At 42.5% G+C, this 20,973-nt stretch overlaps 1 protein-coding gene across 1 annotated transcript in view; it reads left to right on the top strand.

Annotated features, from left to right (window-relative positions):
* Positions 1–3,357: 3,357 nt before the first annotated feature.
* The window catches only part of LOC130606478 (D-threitol dehydrogenase-like), a 28,074-nt gene continuing 10,458 nt past the window's right edge, over positions 3,358–20,973 (top strand). The window contains exons 1-7 of the mRNA XM_057422863.1: positions 3,358–3,364; positions 3,831–3,970; positions 11,009–11,245; positions 12,470–12,547; positions 13,777–13,993; positions 18,854–19,062; positions 19,587–19,659. Coding sequence (XP_057278846.1) covers positions 3,358–3,364; positions 3,831–3,970; positions 11,009–11,245; positions 12,470–12,547; positions 13,777–13,993; positions 18,854–19,062; positions 19,587–19,659 — 961 coding nt within the window. The remainder of the gene's footprint in view (positions 3,365–3,830; positions 3,971–11,008; positions 11,246–12,469; positions 12,548–13,776; positions 13,994–18,853; positions 19,063–19,586; positions 19,660–20,973) is intronic.

Genomic DNA, 20,973 nt, shown 5'->3' on the forward strand with positions numbered 1-20,973 from the left:
GTCTGACTTGTGAGAAGGTGTTGGGAGGTTCAATCGTAGTTATTTTTTGTGACCTGGGAAACAGAGGGTTCAGGGTGGTGCATCACCACTGTAAGCTGTTATGGCAGGTTGAAGGCAGAAGAAGGCTTAGGAGGTTGCATTCCTGCCAGGGCGATTTGCTGCATCACCTGCTTAAAATCATTAGCTGAAGAGTACCTTTGATTTTATGCCATCATGGATTTGGCACAGTAGTTTTTCATTGAAGTGTTTTCCAGTTCGATTGCATTAGGATGGGTGTAGTTGTATTTTAGGCATGAGCATCATGGGTTGCTCTGCAGACTCTTTGGCACAGATCGAGTGGTGCACAGGTTTTGGAGGCACTCATGCACCCTATTGGCCCATGGATAGTGTAGATCGTCCTTTTTACAAAACCAGACCCTATGCCTGCATGGCCTGGCAGAGAAGATCTGTCTGGTTTTGCAAGAGCAGTTTAAGAAACACCCTGTTTTCTCCATGGGAAAAGCTACCTATAAGAGTGGGCTTCATATGGAGTTGTTTGGTCAGTGATTGTCTCAGCACTTCAAAAGTGAAAATTCATGGTTTTGAAACATTCTTATCCTTTCCTCTCAGAAAAAAAATCAGCTAGGAGGGGGGAAAAAAGGAGAATTCCTGTAACAGAAAATGAATTAGAAGTATAATATATTTTTATTTAATTTTGATTCTTTTCATAGTCCTTCAAAAACCTGCATTTTGTATGAAAAAAAAAATATAGCCCTTGCTTTTTGCAGTCTAAATTCCTCTTTGGCTGATTTGAGCAGCTACAAAATCGTTGTTCTTCTTTTTATCCTCCATTTCAGAAACCCCAACTGGACTCATTGCTGAGAACCTTCTCAAAGCCAAAGAAATAGCCCTCAGTGACTCTCGTGTTCCTGAGCAGCTCAAGAATTACTTACAAAAAGCTCTCGATGTTGCTCTTGGGCTAGACCCCTACCTGGATGCAATGGCAACTTCAAAGAGGTATGGATACTCCTTGGCAATCTTGTGTTTTTTTTTGTGGTTGTATGAATATGTTCTTAGATTTTCTGTTCAGAATACACCATAAAAAGGGGTCAGTGGAAGGAAGAAAAATGAGAGTTAACTGAACCCATACAGCAGAGTGTGCACAGGTGTGTGGTTTTGTGTCTGTGTGTGCCTACGGCCTGGAGGAGAGGAGATGAGATGAGATCAAAAAGTCCTAACTCTCAGTTTTGTAAGATATGGTACCAGCTGTCTACTGACTGTGGCCATGTCCTGTAAAATATCAGCAATCCAACCTCCATACAGTGCCCTCTGACGCACTCAGAGAATGAGCCCCCGGATCAAACTGGTGCTCTGACAAATAAAGCGTGAAGAAAACCCACCTCTGAATCTACCCTATAATAACAGCCTTTATATGCAGCTTTTATCTGCAAGCACTCAACAAACATTAATTAATCTGCTAACTAAATGACTCTAGTAACTAAACTAATTAATTAAACTAATTTAAGGTATCATTAATTCAGAAGTCCAACTGATACCCTCATTATTCTTTTCTTGAGCTACAGTATATTACCCAGCCACATGGGGTCCGCTGAACAATTCCCATTTATCAGTGTACATTTTGATATGTGGAAAAAGCCAGTTCTGTCTAAAATTGACAATGTGTAAACTGTTCCAGGCTGTGGATTGCAGGAACCCTGAGCGTTCGTTCTGTTGCCAAAATAATAGCTGATAGTTGTTTGACTTACACTTGCTGTACGATAATAGCTATACATTACCTTATTAAAGTTGTTAAAGCATTTGTGAGGGGCAGAAAAGAGGTTATATGAAATGTTCTCTCTAAGTCTTGGATTATCTGAGTGTGGCTGACATGGGTTATGAATTCTTTCTCATTTTACTGAGGAGTTAGGGGGGAGCTATGGAAAATAAAAGCTGAAATGGCTCTAAATTCTGGCCTGCAGAAGTCTCACCAGCAATTTCTGGTTGTTACTTTCTTCACATAAGGTAATCTAATCTGTCTGGAGACTATGGACTTCTTCCAGGTGCTTGTTCCCTCCTCTTTGTAATAGGTAGCATCTCACTTCATTCAGAGACATTGTCACAAGCCTGGCTTCTGTGAAATAGCACCTGAAGATACCCTGCTTTTCTCAGCAGTTTGTGAGGAAAACCAATTTTTTCTTGTCTTTCAAAAAATTTTAGATTTTTCCATCTTTTCATAATTTGCAATGAAATCTTATCTTTTTTTTTTTTTCCCTGAAAAAAGAAAAATATCACCCTAGAGCTGAGCAGAACCTGGCCAGTGCAGCTGGAGCCATTTATTCCAAACCAGCAATTGGGCCAACTGGAAATGGGAAAGATTTGGGGTTGAGCAGTGGGGAATGCTCTCCTGCAGTCTCACGACCCCTTGTTCTTCCCAATCCCTATGGCTGGAGGGGCTGCCAGCACTGAGGCAGGCCTATTGCCAAATGAGGTCCCTCTTCGGACTGTTATTTAGGGTTATTTGTGATGCTTCTAAGTTAATTTCTCATGCTCATGCACAGATGGACCTTTTTGAGGTATTTGCTCTTGATTGCTGGATTTATGAATAATGCTCAGATTTTGGGTTTTGTCATAATGTTGAAATTTACTTCTTTTCCTAGAAAAACTTCACCTGACCATGGCCCAGGGAATGCTGGAGGAACTGGAACCAGAGTTAAGCTGCAGGAAGAACGTGCCTTTGGATCTTTGAATGGCAAGTTGGTCAACCAAGAGGGTAAAATTGCACTGGATTGGTGTAAAGGTCGTCAGTGAACTTCATCCTTCTCTGCACAGTATTGAGTGGGGAAAGGGTGAATAGCATAGAGGTGCTCAGAAAATGTGGAAAATTATTTAAAACGAAACATAAGAACTTCATGTAGGCTTTGATCTTCCTTTTGCATGAATTTTCCTTGTTCCCCACCTCCTGTGTCCTTGTGCTCATGCACATGTTTGTGAGTGCTTTAATTCACAGTGCCAGCCCCATCCCTCAGTGGGGATCAGCACATCGATCATCACCCTCACCAGAAGAGGAAGGAAGGGAAAAATCATGCTGGTTTGGTGTGTCTGATAGGCATTCATGTGCTTTTGTGGTTGAGATGGCCTGTGGCAAGGCACCATACTTTTTTAAGTAGCAATACCCAGGCTTGTATCCCCATATAAAGCCTATTACACTAAATCTATTCCCAGATTCATTCTTCCCAGATGTTCCCATCTTTTGAGTAATATATCATCACAGTGAAGTACTCTTATAATGTATTACACTAATACATTGTTCGAAGGACACCACTGATGATAAATTTATTAAATGATGGTGCTGTCTAAGGATAATGACTCTAAGAGCAAATGCAAGGTAATGTAGTGATTTCTTTCTTTTTACCGGGTTCCAGCAAGAATATGGAGACATCTTAAAGCCATTTTCATATGGGGGGAATGTTAAAGTATGCAATATTTCAAGCACTATTTAACAAGCGCTTGAACAATAGCAGCATTGATGATAAAGGTTCTGCATTTAAAACCAGTCCCTTTATTCTGTTGTCGTTTTAGCTGCATTTTAGGTGAAAATTTCTCAGATTCTGTGGTTAAACCCTTATTTTAAAGTGTTTTAAATTATATAAATAATTTTTTAAATGATCACTTATAAGGTACATCTAATTCTCATTGTGAACAAAGTACAGCCGTTCCTATGGCTTTATTTTTACATGTTCATTCTTGTCTTTCAACAGGCCACATTTTTAGGATGCTTGTTCATATGATCAGAGCCAGAAAGATTTTATTAATTGGCAAGCTTAAAGGTTACAGTATCCTTGCTATCGCAGAAGAATTGCCAGATGATGGCAAGATCTTTGCATGTGCTGAAGCACCGTATCTCGGAGTGAACAGCCAAGAAGCATTTGATTACTCCTCAGATGGCAAAAAGATAAGCATGCGAGTGGGACCAATTGCAGACACTTTGGAGGTAAAGTCAGTTGGAAGGGGAGTTTGGGAGCTCTTGTACAGAGCAGATTAAAGAGTTTCAGGCAGGTCCAATCTCCTGCACCCAAAATGCTATACGATGACCTTAGTTTACTTGCAAATTAAGTGAACATGGTCTTGCATTATAGTTATTTCTTATTCATGATAAGGTGTGATGGGACAGCTTTCATGCAAGATAGTTTTTTTTTCCTTTTTAACTAAAATACTGTAGCTTTTTGATCAGAGGAATCAAAAGCTTTAAGTGTGGGTCAATAGGCTTCGATGGCAGAGGTTTACTTTATGTGCATGGACTTTGTTTCAGGGTCTCTAATTCCAAGTATAACAAGCTGGAAGAGCGTATCTGTGCCCTTTGGAGGCAGCTCAGTGTTCACAAGAATCAGGAAAGTCCCAAAGAAGTTAGTTTGTAATTCAACCACAACCTCTCATTTTCCCCCACTGAGAACATTGCGGGCAATTAGACCCGAAGCTTCTCACCTCCAGAGCAATGTGATAAGCTTCAGACAAGGAAATGTGTGAGCTCTATTTGTTTCGTTCTCCCTACTGACTTTGTTCCAGGAAAGAGAAAAGCTTATGATTTCATGCAGCTAGAGGAGTCTCATGTTTAATTCCAGTTTACCCATCTCCATGAAGTTGCTGGAGGTCCAGCACACTAACAGGTGCTGCCCGTGCCACGTCCATTACATAAATAGCCTTTCTATTATTAACGCAAACCAATTTGATCTGATTCTGTTTTCAATCTGGATGTGTCAGTGTGAGCTTGATTGTAATTTTATTTGCATTAACAAGTACCATATTTATTTCTAAAATGAAATGGCCAGGAGCTTTCTGACCTCTGGCTCGCATGAACTCCAAGTCTGATAAGAAATCAACAGAGAGCTTTGCCAGGTATCTGAACAAACGAAACGTTACAGATCACCTGCAATGTGCAGCATTTAAAATCCCAGCTCCCCGCAGTGAGTGTGAAATTAATTGAATTGCTGTTGCTCTCTAGTGCCCATTCTGTGCAACTGACTTACTGTGACTGAATTAAAATATCTAGAGGCAGGCAGAGTACATGCTGCGTAGAGATTAAAGAGGGGAGCAAAGACATGAAAATTAAATCCTTAAAACAGAATGTTGCAATTGATTTTATACCCTCCGCTTGCAATGTAAAGGCACATCCTGACCCCAGTTCTGCAGGTACTCAGGACTTCAGATAGCTCTTGGAGCTGGTAGGAGCGGAGGTTGCTTGTGTTTGGCAGGAGAGATCCTAGCTCTGGAGACCCCTGTCTATGCAGGGTTTTTTCACTGGGTTCTGAACTGCTATTGCTCAGCCTGGCAGATATATTGTCGTTGGTATCGGGGTAATCAGGATTGTCCTTCAGGTCTTAAACACAATGGTCCCAGCCCACAATGGCAGTAAATGATGAAGCAGTGCATCTGGTGGCCTGTCTGATGCCTTTGAATTTTGGGCTCTTTGAAGTTTGCCCAGCTGGAGTGGGGCAGCTGTGTGTGAAACACACTCCTGGATGCATGGAAGAGACTCAAGCTGTGAACAGTGTGCTGTCTTTTCCCTCTTAGAGAAGACCAGTTTAGACTGGAGACCATGCTGACTTCCTCCACTGCCACATGGGCATGCTGAAAGGATGAGGCAGTCACAGGTGGGACATGGACCATGGATGGCACAGCCAAGCTCAGCTTAATGGAGGAGATAGAGAACAAGTGTTTCTGTCCTCCATCATCTGCAGGAAGGCTGTTCTAGAGCAGAGCGTGCTAACAGTTGTTGAAAAGCCTGGTGATTTTCAGGAAAGCTGGAACAAGCTCTGGCAAGTATTGTCTTTGTTGTCTATGGTGTCTGCAGCCCTAGGTTTCATCCTAGTCCCCTTGGAGAAATTAGAGGGCAGAGATGGTCACCAGCCCTTGCTCTTTGGAGGTGCCTGCTGCAGCTTTCATGCTGTGGTGACTCTGGCTGCATTTTCCTTCCAAGCTGAGTGCAGTAGGGCAGGATTTCCACTTACCTGCCGCAGCTCAGATTTTTGCAGCAGTGCAAGCTCCTGGGAGCAGTGGATTTGCCTCGCTGCACTGGCTCCTTCAAAGCACAAAAATGTCATATGATACATAGATAACCCTGCCTGGCAGGGAAGTCCTTTTCTGCTGCATGAAGCTATGATTCAGAAAGCCCAGACTGGCAAAAGGCATATGATGTACTCTCACTTCTGGTGTAAAACTAGTCCACCCAAGAGTTACATCCTAACCTCAGGTAAAGGATACCATCCGCTGCTGTATCCACACCTCTCACTGATGTCCTTTACAAGGAAAGCTGCCAGATGTTGCAGTGGTTGCCACAAGGATAGACCTATTTGTGCCAGCACACCTCAGACAGCAGGGCCATTGTGGCACCCACATGGCTCTGTCTTTTCCACCTATAACAGTGACCCATCAGGGCTGTGAGCAAATGGAGAGCTATGCAAACACAGCACAGCAGTCCATGGCAGCACTTTGGCCAGGCTTCCTGAAGCCTCTTGCTGCTCCTTTCCTTTATCACAGAGTTGGTGAGGTCAGCCAGGTTCTGTGTCTCTTGTCCAAGATCAGAGCCAGCTGCAAAAAATCTGGGGTTTTGAGCTGTGAAAGGATGCTAAATAGCAGACAGGAGCTGTAGAGCTCTGGTACACAAGCGGGGGTGCATTTTGGTACCTGATGGCATGATGGAAAAAAACCCATGCATGAAGGACAGACACTGTCAAGCTAAGTTAGGTCTCCACCAAAGCATGTAGCTCACGGACACCATGGCACAAGCCCCTGTGCCAAATGACCTCTGTAATTTTTGCACAATACTTTTAAGTTAAATTCAAGTATTTCCCTGCGTCAGTCTTTGATACAGGTGCTTTCAGTGGGAATTGGCTACCTCTTCAATGTGTGATGGGCCAGGGTTTAAAAACATGTCCCAACAAGCTCCTTAAACCTAAACTCTGCCGTGCTGTGCCTGAATAATGAACCTTGCCACGCATCAGCTGTGAGCAAGAGGCCTGATCCTGCACAAAGAGCTTCCTTTAATTCCCAGTGAGCCTTTGGTTGAACAATGAATGCAGGATTGAGTCCAGAGGGAGTGCAAACTACCAGGAAATTATTCCCATCCATGATTTTGATCCTTCCGTTTTAAAACCGAAAAGGCAAGGCAAAAAATAACACCATGTTTATGGCAGATTCTGCTGATTGCAGGGCATTGTGTAAGCATGTCGGGGCTTTCTTTTTCCTTTTTTCCCCTCCTTTTACCAGGCAGAATAGGTGAAGAGGTTGAGCTGCAGATCTCATTTCTCCTGTTTTGCTGCTTGTGAAGTCTGCCAACAGAATCCACCTTGACAAAGTCAAGGACTCTGCGTTTAATGTTGAACTGAGTGAATAAATTATGCATGAAATTGTGTCGGAGTCTCTAGTGTGCTCTAGAATTGCTCCTTTTGATATGAAAGGTTAATTCAGAAAGGAGTCCAAAATAGCTGGAAATTGTGGGGATAAGTGGATAGTATTCACTGTTGTGAGCTGTTATTACTAGAAATTGCATTCCCTCTCTAGCTTCCCTAGAGATTAAGCTTTGCCGGTGAATATAAACTGTACTCAATAGAATAGCATTTAGGAGTAACAAGAGTGTATGTCCACATACAGTAAAATATTCTAATGGTGTTTTAAAAGGAAGCTGTACGTTTTCATGTATTCTGTGTACCCTAAGGATGGATTGCTATTACATTTAGGTCAAGAACAAGGCAAAGGGAAGGTAATAAGTTTTGAGTACATCTCTATTACAAATATGCTGACTGTATGATCCATATCAAAGGAACCGGACAGTCGTTTTTTTCAGACTGAGTTTGTATGTGCCTTATGAGGGAGTGGTCTCTCATCAGGACTCCAATCAGGTTTTCTCTGAGCTTTGGCAGAAGATTCTGTCATGTTTTTATTTGGGATGTCCTCTCCCTGATCTTTTGCCGTATCCATCAACAGTGTTGCTGTGCCCTTCCTCATGCTCGCTTTTGGTTTATCTCTTTGATGGAATGCAGTGATAACATTTTGGGGTTTTTGTTTTAATCCAAAAGGAAGTCAATGACTTGCTGTAAGTAAAAGCATTAATTTCAGCCAAGTTTGCTCTGAATTAAGACACTTCTTGTTGCCATATGTTACCATCTATGATGCCTCTGTAGCAAGGAGCAGGGACTGCACTGTAAACATTCAGGAAATTAGTTTCAGCAGGATATTTTGCAGGCAGATTATTTCCTTCTGGATCTCAACTTTCCTCACAGTTGGAGAAGTTTTGGCTCTGCCTCTCTCCTAGCAGAGGACAAAGGCATCTCCAGCGTTCTGTGAGGTCCCAGGCAGGTCCTGACCCAGTCTGTTCTGGGAGGACAGGGGTTGTCAATCCCTCCTCTTAAACCCCCTCATCCGTTTTGAGAGGGACAGCAGTGTGTTCTCCTCTTCCTCACTGCACTGATAGTTCCACTGCTTACCTCTGCAGTCAGAGCTACCAGTAAAGCAGCTTTTTTCCCTCCTGGCTGTCTTAGTTCAGCAGTGGGTGTTAGCAGTGAAGAAACCCTCTCCAGTGTGGTACCCTGGCCACGGTGCCCACCCGTTCCTGTGGCTGCTATCTTCTTGTGTAGAGGCTGCTTTAAAGGCAAAGCTGGTTCAAAGAAACTAATGGATTCCCCTTATAGGCCTGGAGCTGTTTCCAGTTAAATATGGAAAACCCTACAGCAGTCTTGAAGCTGTGGAAACAAGAAGCCCAAGTGATGGCAAGATCCCAGTACAAACTCCAGTGCAGTGTCTCAGGCATTTCCACAGAGGTATCTAGTACTGGGTATGTAGAAGAAATGAAAGGTTCCTTCATGGCTGACTGTTCAGGACTTGAACTGGCAAAATAGAAATGCCTTCTAATCAGTGGCCTTGCATATCCAGGCAGTGCAAGGACGAGACAGGCATGTGCTGGATACATAAACAACACAGGCACCCTCCTGGGATGAAAGCTGTGAAGTTAAAAGGTGGTTTATCTGTATCAGAAGATAGATAAGAAGGAGATAAGCTATCAGCAGGTAGACAGTACAGAAGGAAGGCTGAAATGAGAAGTCCAGCTAATATCCAAAGAGCTGCACAACTCCATATGGACCTAATGAAGTCAGTGCATAAAAGTGAGATTCTTTTTCATTAGGGAGCCATACCATGCAGCAGTCATAACATATGTTCAGAGATGGCCACATCTGCCTCTGAATGTCTGCCCCCCACCTCCTCTGCTTGGGAAGGTTACAAGTCAGAAAGTAGTGATAACTCATGATAATTACTTGACTTTTGCTTTGGCTCTTCTCTCTGGGGAATGAGGCCTCTAATCCCTCTTCCTGATGAACTCCTCCCAGCTTTTATCTTCTGACCCTTCCTGAAGTTTCTACATTGGACAGACTGGCTGAGTTGCACCCTGATGTAAGATGCTCTTCTACAGTAGCAAAAATGTTCCTGCTGCTTTCCCCCAATACAGATCAAGAGAGAACAGGGGCAAAATTTTCTTATTGGTTATGAAATGAAAAGATGAATTGTAGGAAACCAGATGTCTCAGTTTCTGCTACGTTCACTGTAAATGAGCATATATTTGGCCTGGTCTTCTTTCATTATAGTGTAGTATCCAAAGGTGTCCTAAATGTGGATTTGTGAATGCTTCTGGCAGAGCTTCTGTGTTATCAAGCATCTGTAGTAAAGTGTGACTTACCTGTCAAGCCTGTCCAGGCTCTCAGGCAGGGTTAATTTCTTAACCACTAGCAAGCTCACAGTGAAACCAGTTTGCACAGTGGAGTAATTCAGAACTTCAGTGATCCACTTCCCACTATTTCCTTGTCTGATTGACACATTCCCTGCTTCAGAAAGGCTCCTGAAATCTCTGTTTGGGAGCCATCAAACTCACTCTTGAAAACAAATTAGTTTTTCACATTCTGTTGCCATTTGTTATTGATGCTTTAACGTCTCGGGAGATCGCTCATCACTCATTGGGAGCAATGTCTCCAAACACAAAAGGGAAATCTGGACGCAAGAAGTACTGTTAAAAGTTGTGGTAGAAACAGTGAGTTCTGGAAAACATAATTGTTTCTCTTTTCACTTGAAATGCCAAGACTTTAAAGCATTTCTGCTTGCCGAGATAGGTGGATGAGCCGTTGTTTCACTGCAACGCACACAGATGCAGTTAAATAGTCCCAGATGGAATCTGAAATATTCCATAGCAGCCTCTTGGGCAGCGAGTGCATTAACTGCCACAGGAGAAGGCTGTAAAGGCTCCCATCTGGTCATCCATCAACACTTTTATACATTATCATCAGCAGCCTGCTTGGAGGGAAGGTGTGCCACATTTCTGAAAATCCAATTAGATGATAGCAGCCAGTTCTCTTTTATCCTCTCTGTTGCTGAGCCATCCAAAGCATTTTTTTAGATTAAAGAAACATCATTTTCCTTCATATGAGCTGTGCTGCTTTATCTCTATCATGACCTGTTCTTTTATGTGCTTTATAATTCTATTATTAATTGGGATTTCAACCATTTTCCTGCTACTGAAGTGGGACTCGCTAGTTTGCAATTCCCAGGATCAGCCTTATGCTTCTTTATCCCAGACTGATATAATTGCCACTCTTCAATTTGTTGATAGCTACTCTTCTGAGAAGAGATAACTTATTGCAGCACCTCAGCTGCAGGGTTTGATGCCAGTCCTCTCCGTTACCCTGATGGATCAATTCACTTTGACTGTAAATATGCAGATGTTTCTGCTGTGACTTTCAACACCACAAGCTGGGATGAACCATCCTCTTTTGTATCCTGATTTTCTTTGATAGTTTCAGAGTTTGGGGCATCTGCATTTCTGAAAAATTCTTTGCAAAGGATGGAAAATTCCAGAAGTAATTCTAGCAATTTTACCTTAAAATAAGAGGGTTCCCTCTGGTCTGGGCTTTATATAAAGGACATTGTAATGAAAAAACTTAAAATTGTCAAGTAAATAATGAGTGTTTTCTCCAACATATTTTTTTTCCAGGCATTACATGCTGAGGATGAAGACTTTGATATAGTCTTTATTGATGCTGATCAAAGGAACGCTGTTAGCTACTACACCTTTGTCATGGATAACCACTTGCTGAGAATGGATGCAGTGATCTGTGTAGAGAATACACTCATGAAAGGACAAGTCTACCTGGAGAATGTATCTGATGAAAATGTACTAGCTGTCAGAAAATTAAACACAGTGATTAATTCAGATCCTCGTGTTGAGCAGGTTAGTGCAATGCAATTGGTTAAGGTGCCTGTGGTACTGTACCTATGGATTTTGCAAAGTACTCTTTAAAATGTTTCTTTTGTTGGTGCCATTATCCAGAGGACCTAAACTGAACTCAAATTTTATTATCATTCACCTCACTTGAGCTCTGTGTATGAGTTTCCGTATTCAGAAATGGCCCCTACTTCCTGTCTGCATCATACAATGTATGAAAGGCAAGATAAAAGTGGAGCACTTAAGAGTGAATAATCAGCTCTACAGTATAACCAAGGAACTGCTGCTCTGCTTTAAAAACTCTGGAGGCTGTAGGGCATCATGAGCACAACAGGAGCCAACAAAGTCCTACTCCAGCAGGAGAAAAAATGAAGTAATAGGATGTATAAACAACATATTGTGGTTTGAGAGGCAAAAGTAGACGCATATCCTCCAAGGTTTTAAAAGCAGGGTTGCATGATGCTACCCCAGGGCAGTAGCTATCAGCCTGCAAAGCTTGTTTACATGCCATAGCCACACCAGTGTGGCAGAGGGGCTGCTGGGGCTGGGGTAGCCACAGAGGATAGCTGGATCCCTGCCTCCTTCTCTGCACTGTGAGGCTGGTCCCATGGTGGGAGAACTGACGTCTTCCACCTCCCTAGGAAAGATTAACAACAATTTTCCATGCCCTGAATCTTACTGTTAGCTATCCAATGCAGGTAAACCATGTGGGGTTTCACATCTAATATTTGATATTGGTGTTGAATCTCCAGCACAGTGCAGTTTTCACTGAAGTGTGTTAATGGTGCCAGAGAAGGTATGTGGCAAACCCACTGATGCTCATCTATATGTGCAGGACAGATGTTCTAGCAAATGTTGAGGAACGCCAAAGTGTTGGTAATTATGATTTGCTGACCTGCAAGCATAAGACTGGAATACCCTCATGACAGCATTAACCAGGCTGTGGAAACCCAGAAATTGCTGTAGCTGACACTGATTTAGAAAACAGAGAGACAAAATTGCATTTTTTCTCTTGCTGGCATTTGTGGAAGCCGTGAGTTTGGAAGAGGAATGTGAGTGAATACAAATGCCTGACATATTTACGTTGGAAGGAATTTCAGTTAAAGCATAGGAGAAAAGCTACTGTGGCCTAAGGAAGGACGGACTATCCTTCATATCAGTGGGATCTGGGTGATAGAAAGCTAAGTACAAAGCAGTTGAGAATTGTGTGTGTATGTGTTCCATTTGCAGGTAATTTTACCTGTGCAGAGTGGACTGAGCATCATTCGAAGGAGCCCTGTGCCTCCAGACGCAGTGGTTGAATCCAAGGTGTGTATTTCCTTTCTGTGAGAACTTCTGGGGAAAGCTGATGTCAATGACAAAATGATTTGCACGGGTTTGGTGTCAAGAGCCCAAACTCGTGTTCTATTGTGCCATGGTGCTGTGCAGCATGGGTTTACCAGCTTAGGGCTTGGCAAATACTAGCCACACTAGTCCAAGGTTACACTAAGCCTATTAAATGCTGATTCCTTGCAAAGATTTTTGGCTCAGCCATGCTGGCAAGCTGCTCACTGGGTATCCATGCCCAGTGCTCTCCAGTCCTTCCTGTACAGGGGAGTGTGGGCATATGGAGCTAGGGGCCAGCGGTAATGAACTCATGCAATAGAGCTGAAGTAGCTCTATTTCTGCCTAAAGGCAGCACATGGTGCCCTCCTGTGGTCTCTGAACTGCATATTTTCATGGCTTTAGGTTTTGTTTGTCCTGTGGAAAAGATGCTCCTTTTATCTGTCTCCATTTTATATAGTGGACATCATTCAGCTATAATGAAATTCCCATCTGGAATCATAACGGCCTATCTCAGTAAATCCAGACCCAAACATCCTGATTGTTTTGCAGTTCCTGAGTGCTCCCAAAGCTACACCCACTGGTAATTCCTGGCATTTCAAACTCAATATTTTAAACATCTTGTATTTTCCATCTTGATTCCAGTCAGGGGGAAATGATGCATGGCAGCTGATCAGATGACAGCTTGGTTTGAGTTATTGGCTGATATCTTTATTTGCGCATCAGCCTTGTGAAGATATTTTGATTGCACTACACTTGAGCCAAATCTTGCCTTTGGAAACGTGTTCTTTGCCTCCGTGCCTTCCTGGATCCAGCTGAGCCTCAGGGCAGGATTGGGCCCTGGGGGTGAAATAACTGGAAGACTTAATCAGTCATTTTCTAAGACACTGTACCTGACCTATCTCCCGTGGGAAGCTGAAACAGGAAATACCATACCCTACCCTCATGTACGGAGAATGATCGGTGCAGCTCCTCAGATCACAGCCCTTCTGCTGCATTGTCTTACACATTAGAGCTCCTGATGAGACTAATATCTGGAGGGGTAAAGGTGCTTTTTGGCTTGAATTAGTGTTAGAATTGTATTAAACAGTGGGACAACGAGGCATGGATCTCTGTTTGTGCTCCCACCTCATTCTTACAGGCAGAGTCCTTCATAGCTATCACTTACTGACCTTTCCATCTTACTGTGCAATGTATATATGTTTTTGTTTTAGAAAGAAGTGGTGAGGGATGATGTCTTCTGGGGTTATAACAGGCACCGCATCCTGGACCGGCTGCGTTTGGATGGCAAAGTGGCCTATGTCACAGGCGGAGGGCAGGGAATTGGAAGAGCCTTTGCTCATGCACTGGGGGAAGCTGGTGCTAAAGTGGCTGTTGTGGATCTGGTCCTTGCAAAGGCAAAAGCAGTGGCTTGTGAGCTCAGCCTCAAAGGTAAGCATGGGTCCTGCTGTATGGTCACTAAGCTGTATGTCAGCATTGTCACAGCAGTCATAGATATCACATCGTCTGTGAGTTACTTATCAACATGAATTCAACCAGAGAAGCAAAACTAAAATTCCTTGCCAAGAATGCCCAAAGGAAACACAGCAGTGAAACATGACTGACAGGGACAAAGAAGGGCCACCTCTTGCCAAAGAGATCTGTATAACCTGCATTGAATAAACATGGTATTCCTCAGATTAAACCATGCAGCAGCCAAGGCACCTCAGTCTTCCCTAAGGATGTGTGACAGACATGGTCTATGAGCTCATTAGCACATATCCCTTCCCTGGCACCTCTTCAATGCCTAATGTCTGGACCAAAAACCAAAACACCAAAACAAGTTAGAGGCGTTATCAGCCTTAATCTCTCATTGTGCCCTCATATTGAAGCAAAGGCACTTTTGAAACCCTCAGCTATAGTTCTTTCAAGCATGCATACAAGGTCAGATATAGGAACAAAATACTAATAGACATAATAACTAAAATCCCCCTCAAAGAGGTAAAATCTCTACAAGCCACTTCTATTTTAACAGTAAAAACAGAAAATGTAACATAAAACTGAATTTCCCCCTGGAGTCTTGCTAAATGCAGTTGTAAAGGGGAAAAAGAAAACTGGAAATATAATTTTAATGAGGAAAGAAAGGAAGTGTTTCTCATTTTATAATTCCTTTTGTGAGATCACAACTGAGCCTTCTTCAGAGATCAGTACTTCATTTCCTCTAAGGATAGAGCTTTACCCAGAAAATTTTCACATTCTTATTTGAATAAAGTCACTGGTATTTGTTTCCACTCTGACTTCAGAAAGGGATTGGGCCATTATTAACCATATTCTCCAGCAAAACCATCCCTTGCAGATGTATTTCTATCCCTCGTCTCAAACAACATCCTTAGGAAGGGTTGAGGAATGGTTCCGTTCTGGTTTTGACACCATCCTTAGCTTCCCCAGAGAACATCTTAAACAAAAAGTCTCAGTCTGTATGATCCCAGCTTTAGTAAGCAGAGACACTTTACACTGAGTATCAGCGTTAAAGCTTTGGTTTTATTGGTTAAAGCTTTCATTGCTGGTCTGATCCCAAATAACAACCCAGAGCAGAGTATGTCCAGCTCCTATTACAAATTCTTGAGTCATCCAGTCCCTCCTTCCCTGAAGCTTTTCATTTTCTTATGCACTGAAGCCATATGGTCTTGGCACAAAGTAGCTGTGCCCTACAAGTTAACTTGCCTTTTGGACATTTTTTCTCAGTGAGATCCTGCATATCAAGTAGGGCTATTCAGATAGAAATGGGTTCCTTGATAGAGCCATGAGACTGTGGATGCCAACAGTCTATTTGAAAACTAACTTAAGCTATCTCCAGGGCATTTTCAGTAGAAGTTTGATCATCCATCTTTCAATGGCTGCCCTACATCTCTGCTCCTTTACTGGTGGGCTGCAAGCCCAGAGGAGGTGGGGGAGTGATACAAAGTGCAGTCAGAGAGGTCACGAGGCATAGCAAATATTATTGCAGTCTAAAGTAAAGAAAATCTCACTTCTCAGTCTTTTCACATCTTTATCCTTTGAGGTCAAATACTCTCTATCAACTTGACCAGTGCAGCTGGTCAGGGCACAGCTATTCCATCTCATGATGTTTTTTGAGGTTTCAAATTTATTGTCATTCCTTGTTGGAACAAAACCCAAACTTTGTAATGCTTTTGTGAAAGGGAATTATATCCAAATGCCCGTTTTTGGACAGGATCTGAAAAGGTCAGGTTTTCAATCTCTTTCTCTCCAAAGGTAACTACAGAGTCTAGCCTGGACCTCAGAAGCATTCCCTTGAAAATTTTTGTTGAAATCATTATGTTTCCATGAAACATTTGGCTTCAAAGAAGTAACACACTCTGTTGGAAAAAAATTTTGATGAAAAGCTTCAACTAGCCTTACTCTTGAAATATTCACATGAGTAAATTGAAGCAATCGTAGTATTGATACATATTTTTCCTGCTATAATACACACAAAGTAGCTGTGATTCCCCCTTCCCCCCACCTTGGTTGTGGGGGGAAGTTGGAAACGCAGTGCCCCAAGTCATAGAATCATAGAATAGTTAGGGTTGGAAAGGACCTTAAGATCATCAAGTTCCAACCCCCCTGCCATGGGCAGGGACACCTCACACTAAACCATCTCACCCAAGGCTCTGTCCAACCTGGCCTTGAACACTGCCAAGGATGGAGCATTCACAGCTTCCCTGGGCAACCTATTCCAGTGCCTCACCACCCTAACAGGAAAGAAAGTCATTCCCATATTGATGCTTTTCCAAAACATTTTGCTCAGCTTGCTTAAACCCTCTTTGCTGCTTATACCAAGGAGCCCTTTACTGCCTTTTAGGATGGTGCCGTCATTTGGCGATGAGTTTTAAACATCAGAACTGCTGTGATCTCAGTTTCTGATTTGTTAGACAGCTCATGTGTATGTCCCTTGGCTACTGGGGTCTTTGTTTTTAGATCCTGTGTGAATACCTTTTTCAGCAGTTGCTAATGGATCCTGACAGAAGAACCAAAAATGATGAAACGTAACCAAAAAATCCTAAGGGTTACCTTCCACTACATATGCCCTTGTCTTCAGGGGGAATCACTGCCTGTACCTTAAGGGAAGAATTAGTCTGAAGGGATTTTTAAAAAGTGCATTTTCACCATAAACTATGCAAATGCCTTCCACACAATGTCACTTCTGATCTTCTTGTCTATATGCGATGTATTACTTCCACTTACACTGAGAGACCAGAGATGAAGCCCGAGGCAGGGGGCTGTGTACATGTCCCCTGAAGAAGGGCAAGGGCACCTCAGGCAGATTCAGCACATTGATGTCCCTCCAGCACAGAGCCACTAGGCTCCTCTCCTGCCCATCTCATCACAAAACTAAACTGTGTACTGTAGAGATGCACTGACACCATCATACATGTAACGGCGCAGCCATGTGTTGGGTTTCTTACCTCTGGTCAGGACTACGGATTTTTAAGCTATTTTTCCATAGTTTAGTTTTCATTTTTAACAGATGGTTTTGGGGGGACAGTGGAGAGACAGAAAGTGGGTTTTCCCCCCTCTCTCAGAGTGCAGGGATATCAGCTGAATTGATTAAGGTCAAGTGTGGGACTCTGGTTTGAAGTGAGCGTGCCTTCCCTGCTTCTTCACTAGACACTCACGTGTGGCACCTTCTGTCTTGTTTTTATGAACTATCATATAACATGAAGACATAAATGGGGTGAAAGTTGGAGGGCAGGTGAAGAGCCTCATTCTGTTACCGTTAATAACACGCTTGCACCCTTTTTGTCTGTAAATCGAATACGAAAGATTGCAACAGCTCCCTGTACATTGTGTGTCCTGATAACAATCAGGAGGAGCAATGGGAGCTGTCTGGCTATTCTTATTCTTTCAGCATATTTAGCATAAAGCCTCCTATAAAATAACAGGTCTTGTTTTGTGGCTGAAGACGCACTCATTTTTGTAGGTGCCTGTGTTATGGGTATGCCTTTTTCTCTGCCTTGGACCATAGCTGAAGGCCAGAGGGGACATTAGGTCCCATGACCTGGCATGGGGAGCATCCCAGACCAGCATCATCTCAGGGCGAGCTCTCTGGCAAGCTCCTGGAGGCACTGGAGATCAAGAGCAGCTTTTCCATATAAAAGCCTCTTTCTTGTCATTTTCTTCAACATTGCTGGGCAGTTATTGCTTTGCCTTGCTTTCATGGAAGCCTCCATCTCAAAGGGGGAGTCTTCTCCTTTTCTCCTAGGATAAGTTTAAGCCTTCTTTTAAATTTTTTATTAGAGTGATCTAAAAGATGGACCAGTGGGTAATAAATTTTCTGTTTAAACAGAAGTAGAAAACTCTTGCTTTAACAGCTGTAACTTCCTCCCTCTGCACTTTCTGCCTGCAGACTGCTGACCTACAGTCCATCCCTGGTGGCTGCCTCCCTCCTTGTGAGTGAAGGCCCACTTCACCACAGCCTTGCTTAACTTTGAAAGGATGAGTATAATCCCATTGGCAAAAGGTGCTTCTTTTGTTTAATAATAATAGCATTTAAAGCAGATTTTGATAGTAAGTTAAGTTATGCTATTTACAGATCAGCACTAGTGCAAAAGTCAATACTTGGAGTTTTCTAGGGAAAAAATGCATGATTCAAAATGAGTAGATGTCTTAATTTCTGAACGTTTGTGTTATTATAGTAGTGTGATTTGCAATAAATAAGGCCAGATGCCATGACTACTGCACCTGTGAACCTGCAGGTATGCCCAATTAGCTCCCTCCTAAAAATGGTTTGGTTTTGTCTGAGGCTCCCAGCTGTGTCTGGATGCTGTAGTTCAACCAGAGAGGACTTTCCGGACAAATAAGCTTGACCTTTTGCAGCATCTTGGGGGGAACTGGCATAAAAAACATCTAAATTTGAGCAAATTTAAGAGTCCTTGGCTTTCTCTTGCTGCTGAGTGGCTACCATCCAGTCCCGAGTGATCTCTCTGGAGCTGCTCAGGGATGGGGAAGCTGCAGTTGAGGGTTTGGACAGAAGATGGTGCAGTGTTCAAAGCTTCGTCCTGGTGGAGTGGCACGCTCGGCTCCCACCTGAGTTTTGCGTTGGCCTCCAACAAGCAAACCTCGCACCAGTGAGCAACGTTATAATGGCAGTATTCAAAATAACAAACGCACATTTTGCTATAATTTGTGGAGCAATAAATTAAAGTGGCATATAAATAATACATATAGGAATGAATAGATAATCATAAACCAGAATACTTTTATTTCTCTGTGAATTCCTGTACTGACTTCATCACTCTTATATTAACACAGGGATTAAAAGCATTGCCATTGCAGCAGATGTAAGCAAACCCGAGGATGTGCAAAGGATTGTGGATATGATCGTAGCTTGCTGGGGCACAGTTCACATTGCATGCAACAATGCAGGAATCAATATGAACTCTGCAAGTGAAGATACTTCCCTAGAAGAATGGGACAAAACTTTTAATGTTAATTTACGAGGATTGTTTTTGTGCTGCCAAGTAAGTGTGAGATGCTGTACTGGTTTGTTTTACAAATAGATAATCAGTTCATAAGCATTTACTTTACCAATAGTTAATAACGCTTTATTACTAATAATCACAATAAAATCAATCCTAGATTTGGTAGAGTTAGAGAGATTTGCTTTATAGCAATTACAGATTTTGGTCAATATTTTCAAAAGCAGTTGGTACTCACTGGCTGCCCAAGGCCAAGCATTTAAGAATGGCCAGATTTTTTGGAGGGTGGTTATTTGCCGCATCCTGAAAACCAAAAAGCTTTTGGGGTCCGTTCCCAACATTAGTGATTACTTTGAGAAAATACTGCCCACAGTGAAGAGAGTCTGAAATGGCAATGGGATTTTTCCTGCATCAGCCATTTTTATACCAAGTTTTTATATCAAGTGCTTCAAAGAAACGTGTTAGCACATAAACTCTTCTGAAAAGTGAAGACTAATTTATTATCATGTCATTATTAGCACAATCACAGAAAGGGTCACTGGTCTTTCCTTTAATTTCTGTCACAGGCTGCAGGCCGCATTATGCTGAATCAAGGATATGGGAAGATAATTAACACAGCATCTATGGCAAGTTTAATAGGTGAGTGATGAGAGCTAACAGTTGTGCTTCAGAATCCATATTTTAATTACTACTGATGCTATTTGAATCAATTAAACCTGTATTGGGAAGGAGTAAATCACTGACATTTTGTATTAGAGGAAATGTACTACAAAATTTTTATTGATATCATTTTTCAACATTTGCCTGTCCTCTGTGTTTTAGAGCACTTATTACTTTTTATAGAAGAGGTGGAGTCACCTTCCCTGATTCCAAGGCACTGATGGCACAGGAGAGGTGCTGGTGCACTCCCCAGTGATTTCAGGCAGATGTGGTTGAGTATGGGAAGCTGTGCCCCTGTCATGTTTACAAGCAACCCAAAAGCTTTTTGCACTGGTTTTCCCCCCGGTACCCGGGGTTTTATTTCATTATCCTTGCCAACAGGTGTCTCCACCAACGCTGCTGAATCAGCAGCATCGTCAAAAGCGCCAATAAACCATTGTAACATATGGAATGAAATCCCTACTGCTGAGCTAATCTGGAAGGCAGTTACATGCTGGTGAACTGAAGCCCATGTAACAAAAATTGATCAATTACACAAATTAAGCATAGCCCTTTAGGAATTTATTTTATTGGTCTGGACATCTGTTGCAGTATTGTCCAAATCCAAAAATCAAATGGTGCCTTGGGTTGCCAAGTTAGGCAAGAAAATCTAGTAGCTATAAAAGTACAACCGAAAACCCCTGTATTAATATCATGTCCATCTGCTGAATGTTATATAAATATGCAGTCTTTTTATTTTCCTTCAGAATAACATTTATTTTTACTGTGCCCAGTTTGACATTCTGTGACATTCTGCTCAGTTTATTGCACAGTAACTTTCAATGCTTCTTCAAAACTACATTTATAATGTTGTTGTTAATCTTTTCTTCTTTTTTTCAAGTGCCTTTACCAGCTGTTTTACTTACACTTAAAACGCAGGCACCATCCCTTTACCCCACCTTTGTGGAGTCGCAAAGTCTCCCCAAGAGAAATAGTTTTGAAAAAAATTTAGAGCTTTAAATTTCAAATGCCCCAGACCTTTCATGCTTTGTTTTGCACAGTGAAATCCTGGTCTGGGCTCGGGCTGTGACTGTCCACATCATTGCCACAAAGCAAAAGTTTCTGGGAGGTATTGCACCCTACAGAAAGTTACAAAGCTCTGGAAACTGGCACCGGCTGGGGTCTGCTGGTTTGGCACACAGCTCCCACACTCCCTCTTGCAGCCCAGAATTGCTCTCTGTGGCTTAAGAAGCATTTCCCTATTTCTTCATCAGGCCCTGGCACAGCTCTGCTGAGCCAGCAGGCGATGCCATT

This window comes from Pezoporus wallicus, unplaced genomic scaffold, assembly GCF_028554395.1.
Source record: "Pezoporus wallicus isolate ANWC-B61680 ecotype Strahan unplaced genomic scaffold, APGP_CSIRO_Pwel_v1 contig_7073, whole genome shotgun sequence".
Taxonomy (NCBI): domain Eukaryota; kingdom Metazoa; phylum Chordata; class Aves; order Psittaciformes; family Psittacidae; genus Pezoporus; species Pezoporus wallicus.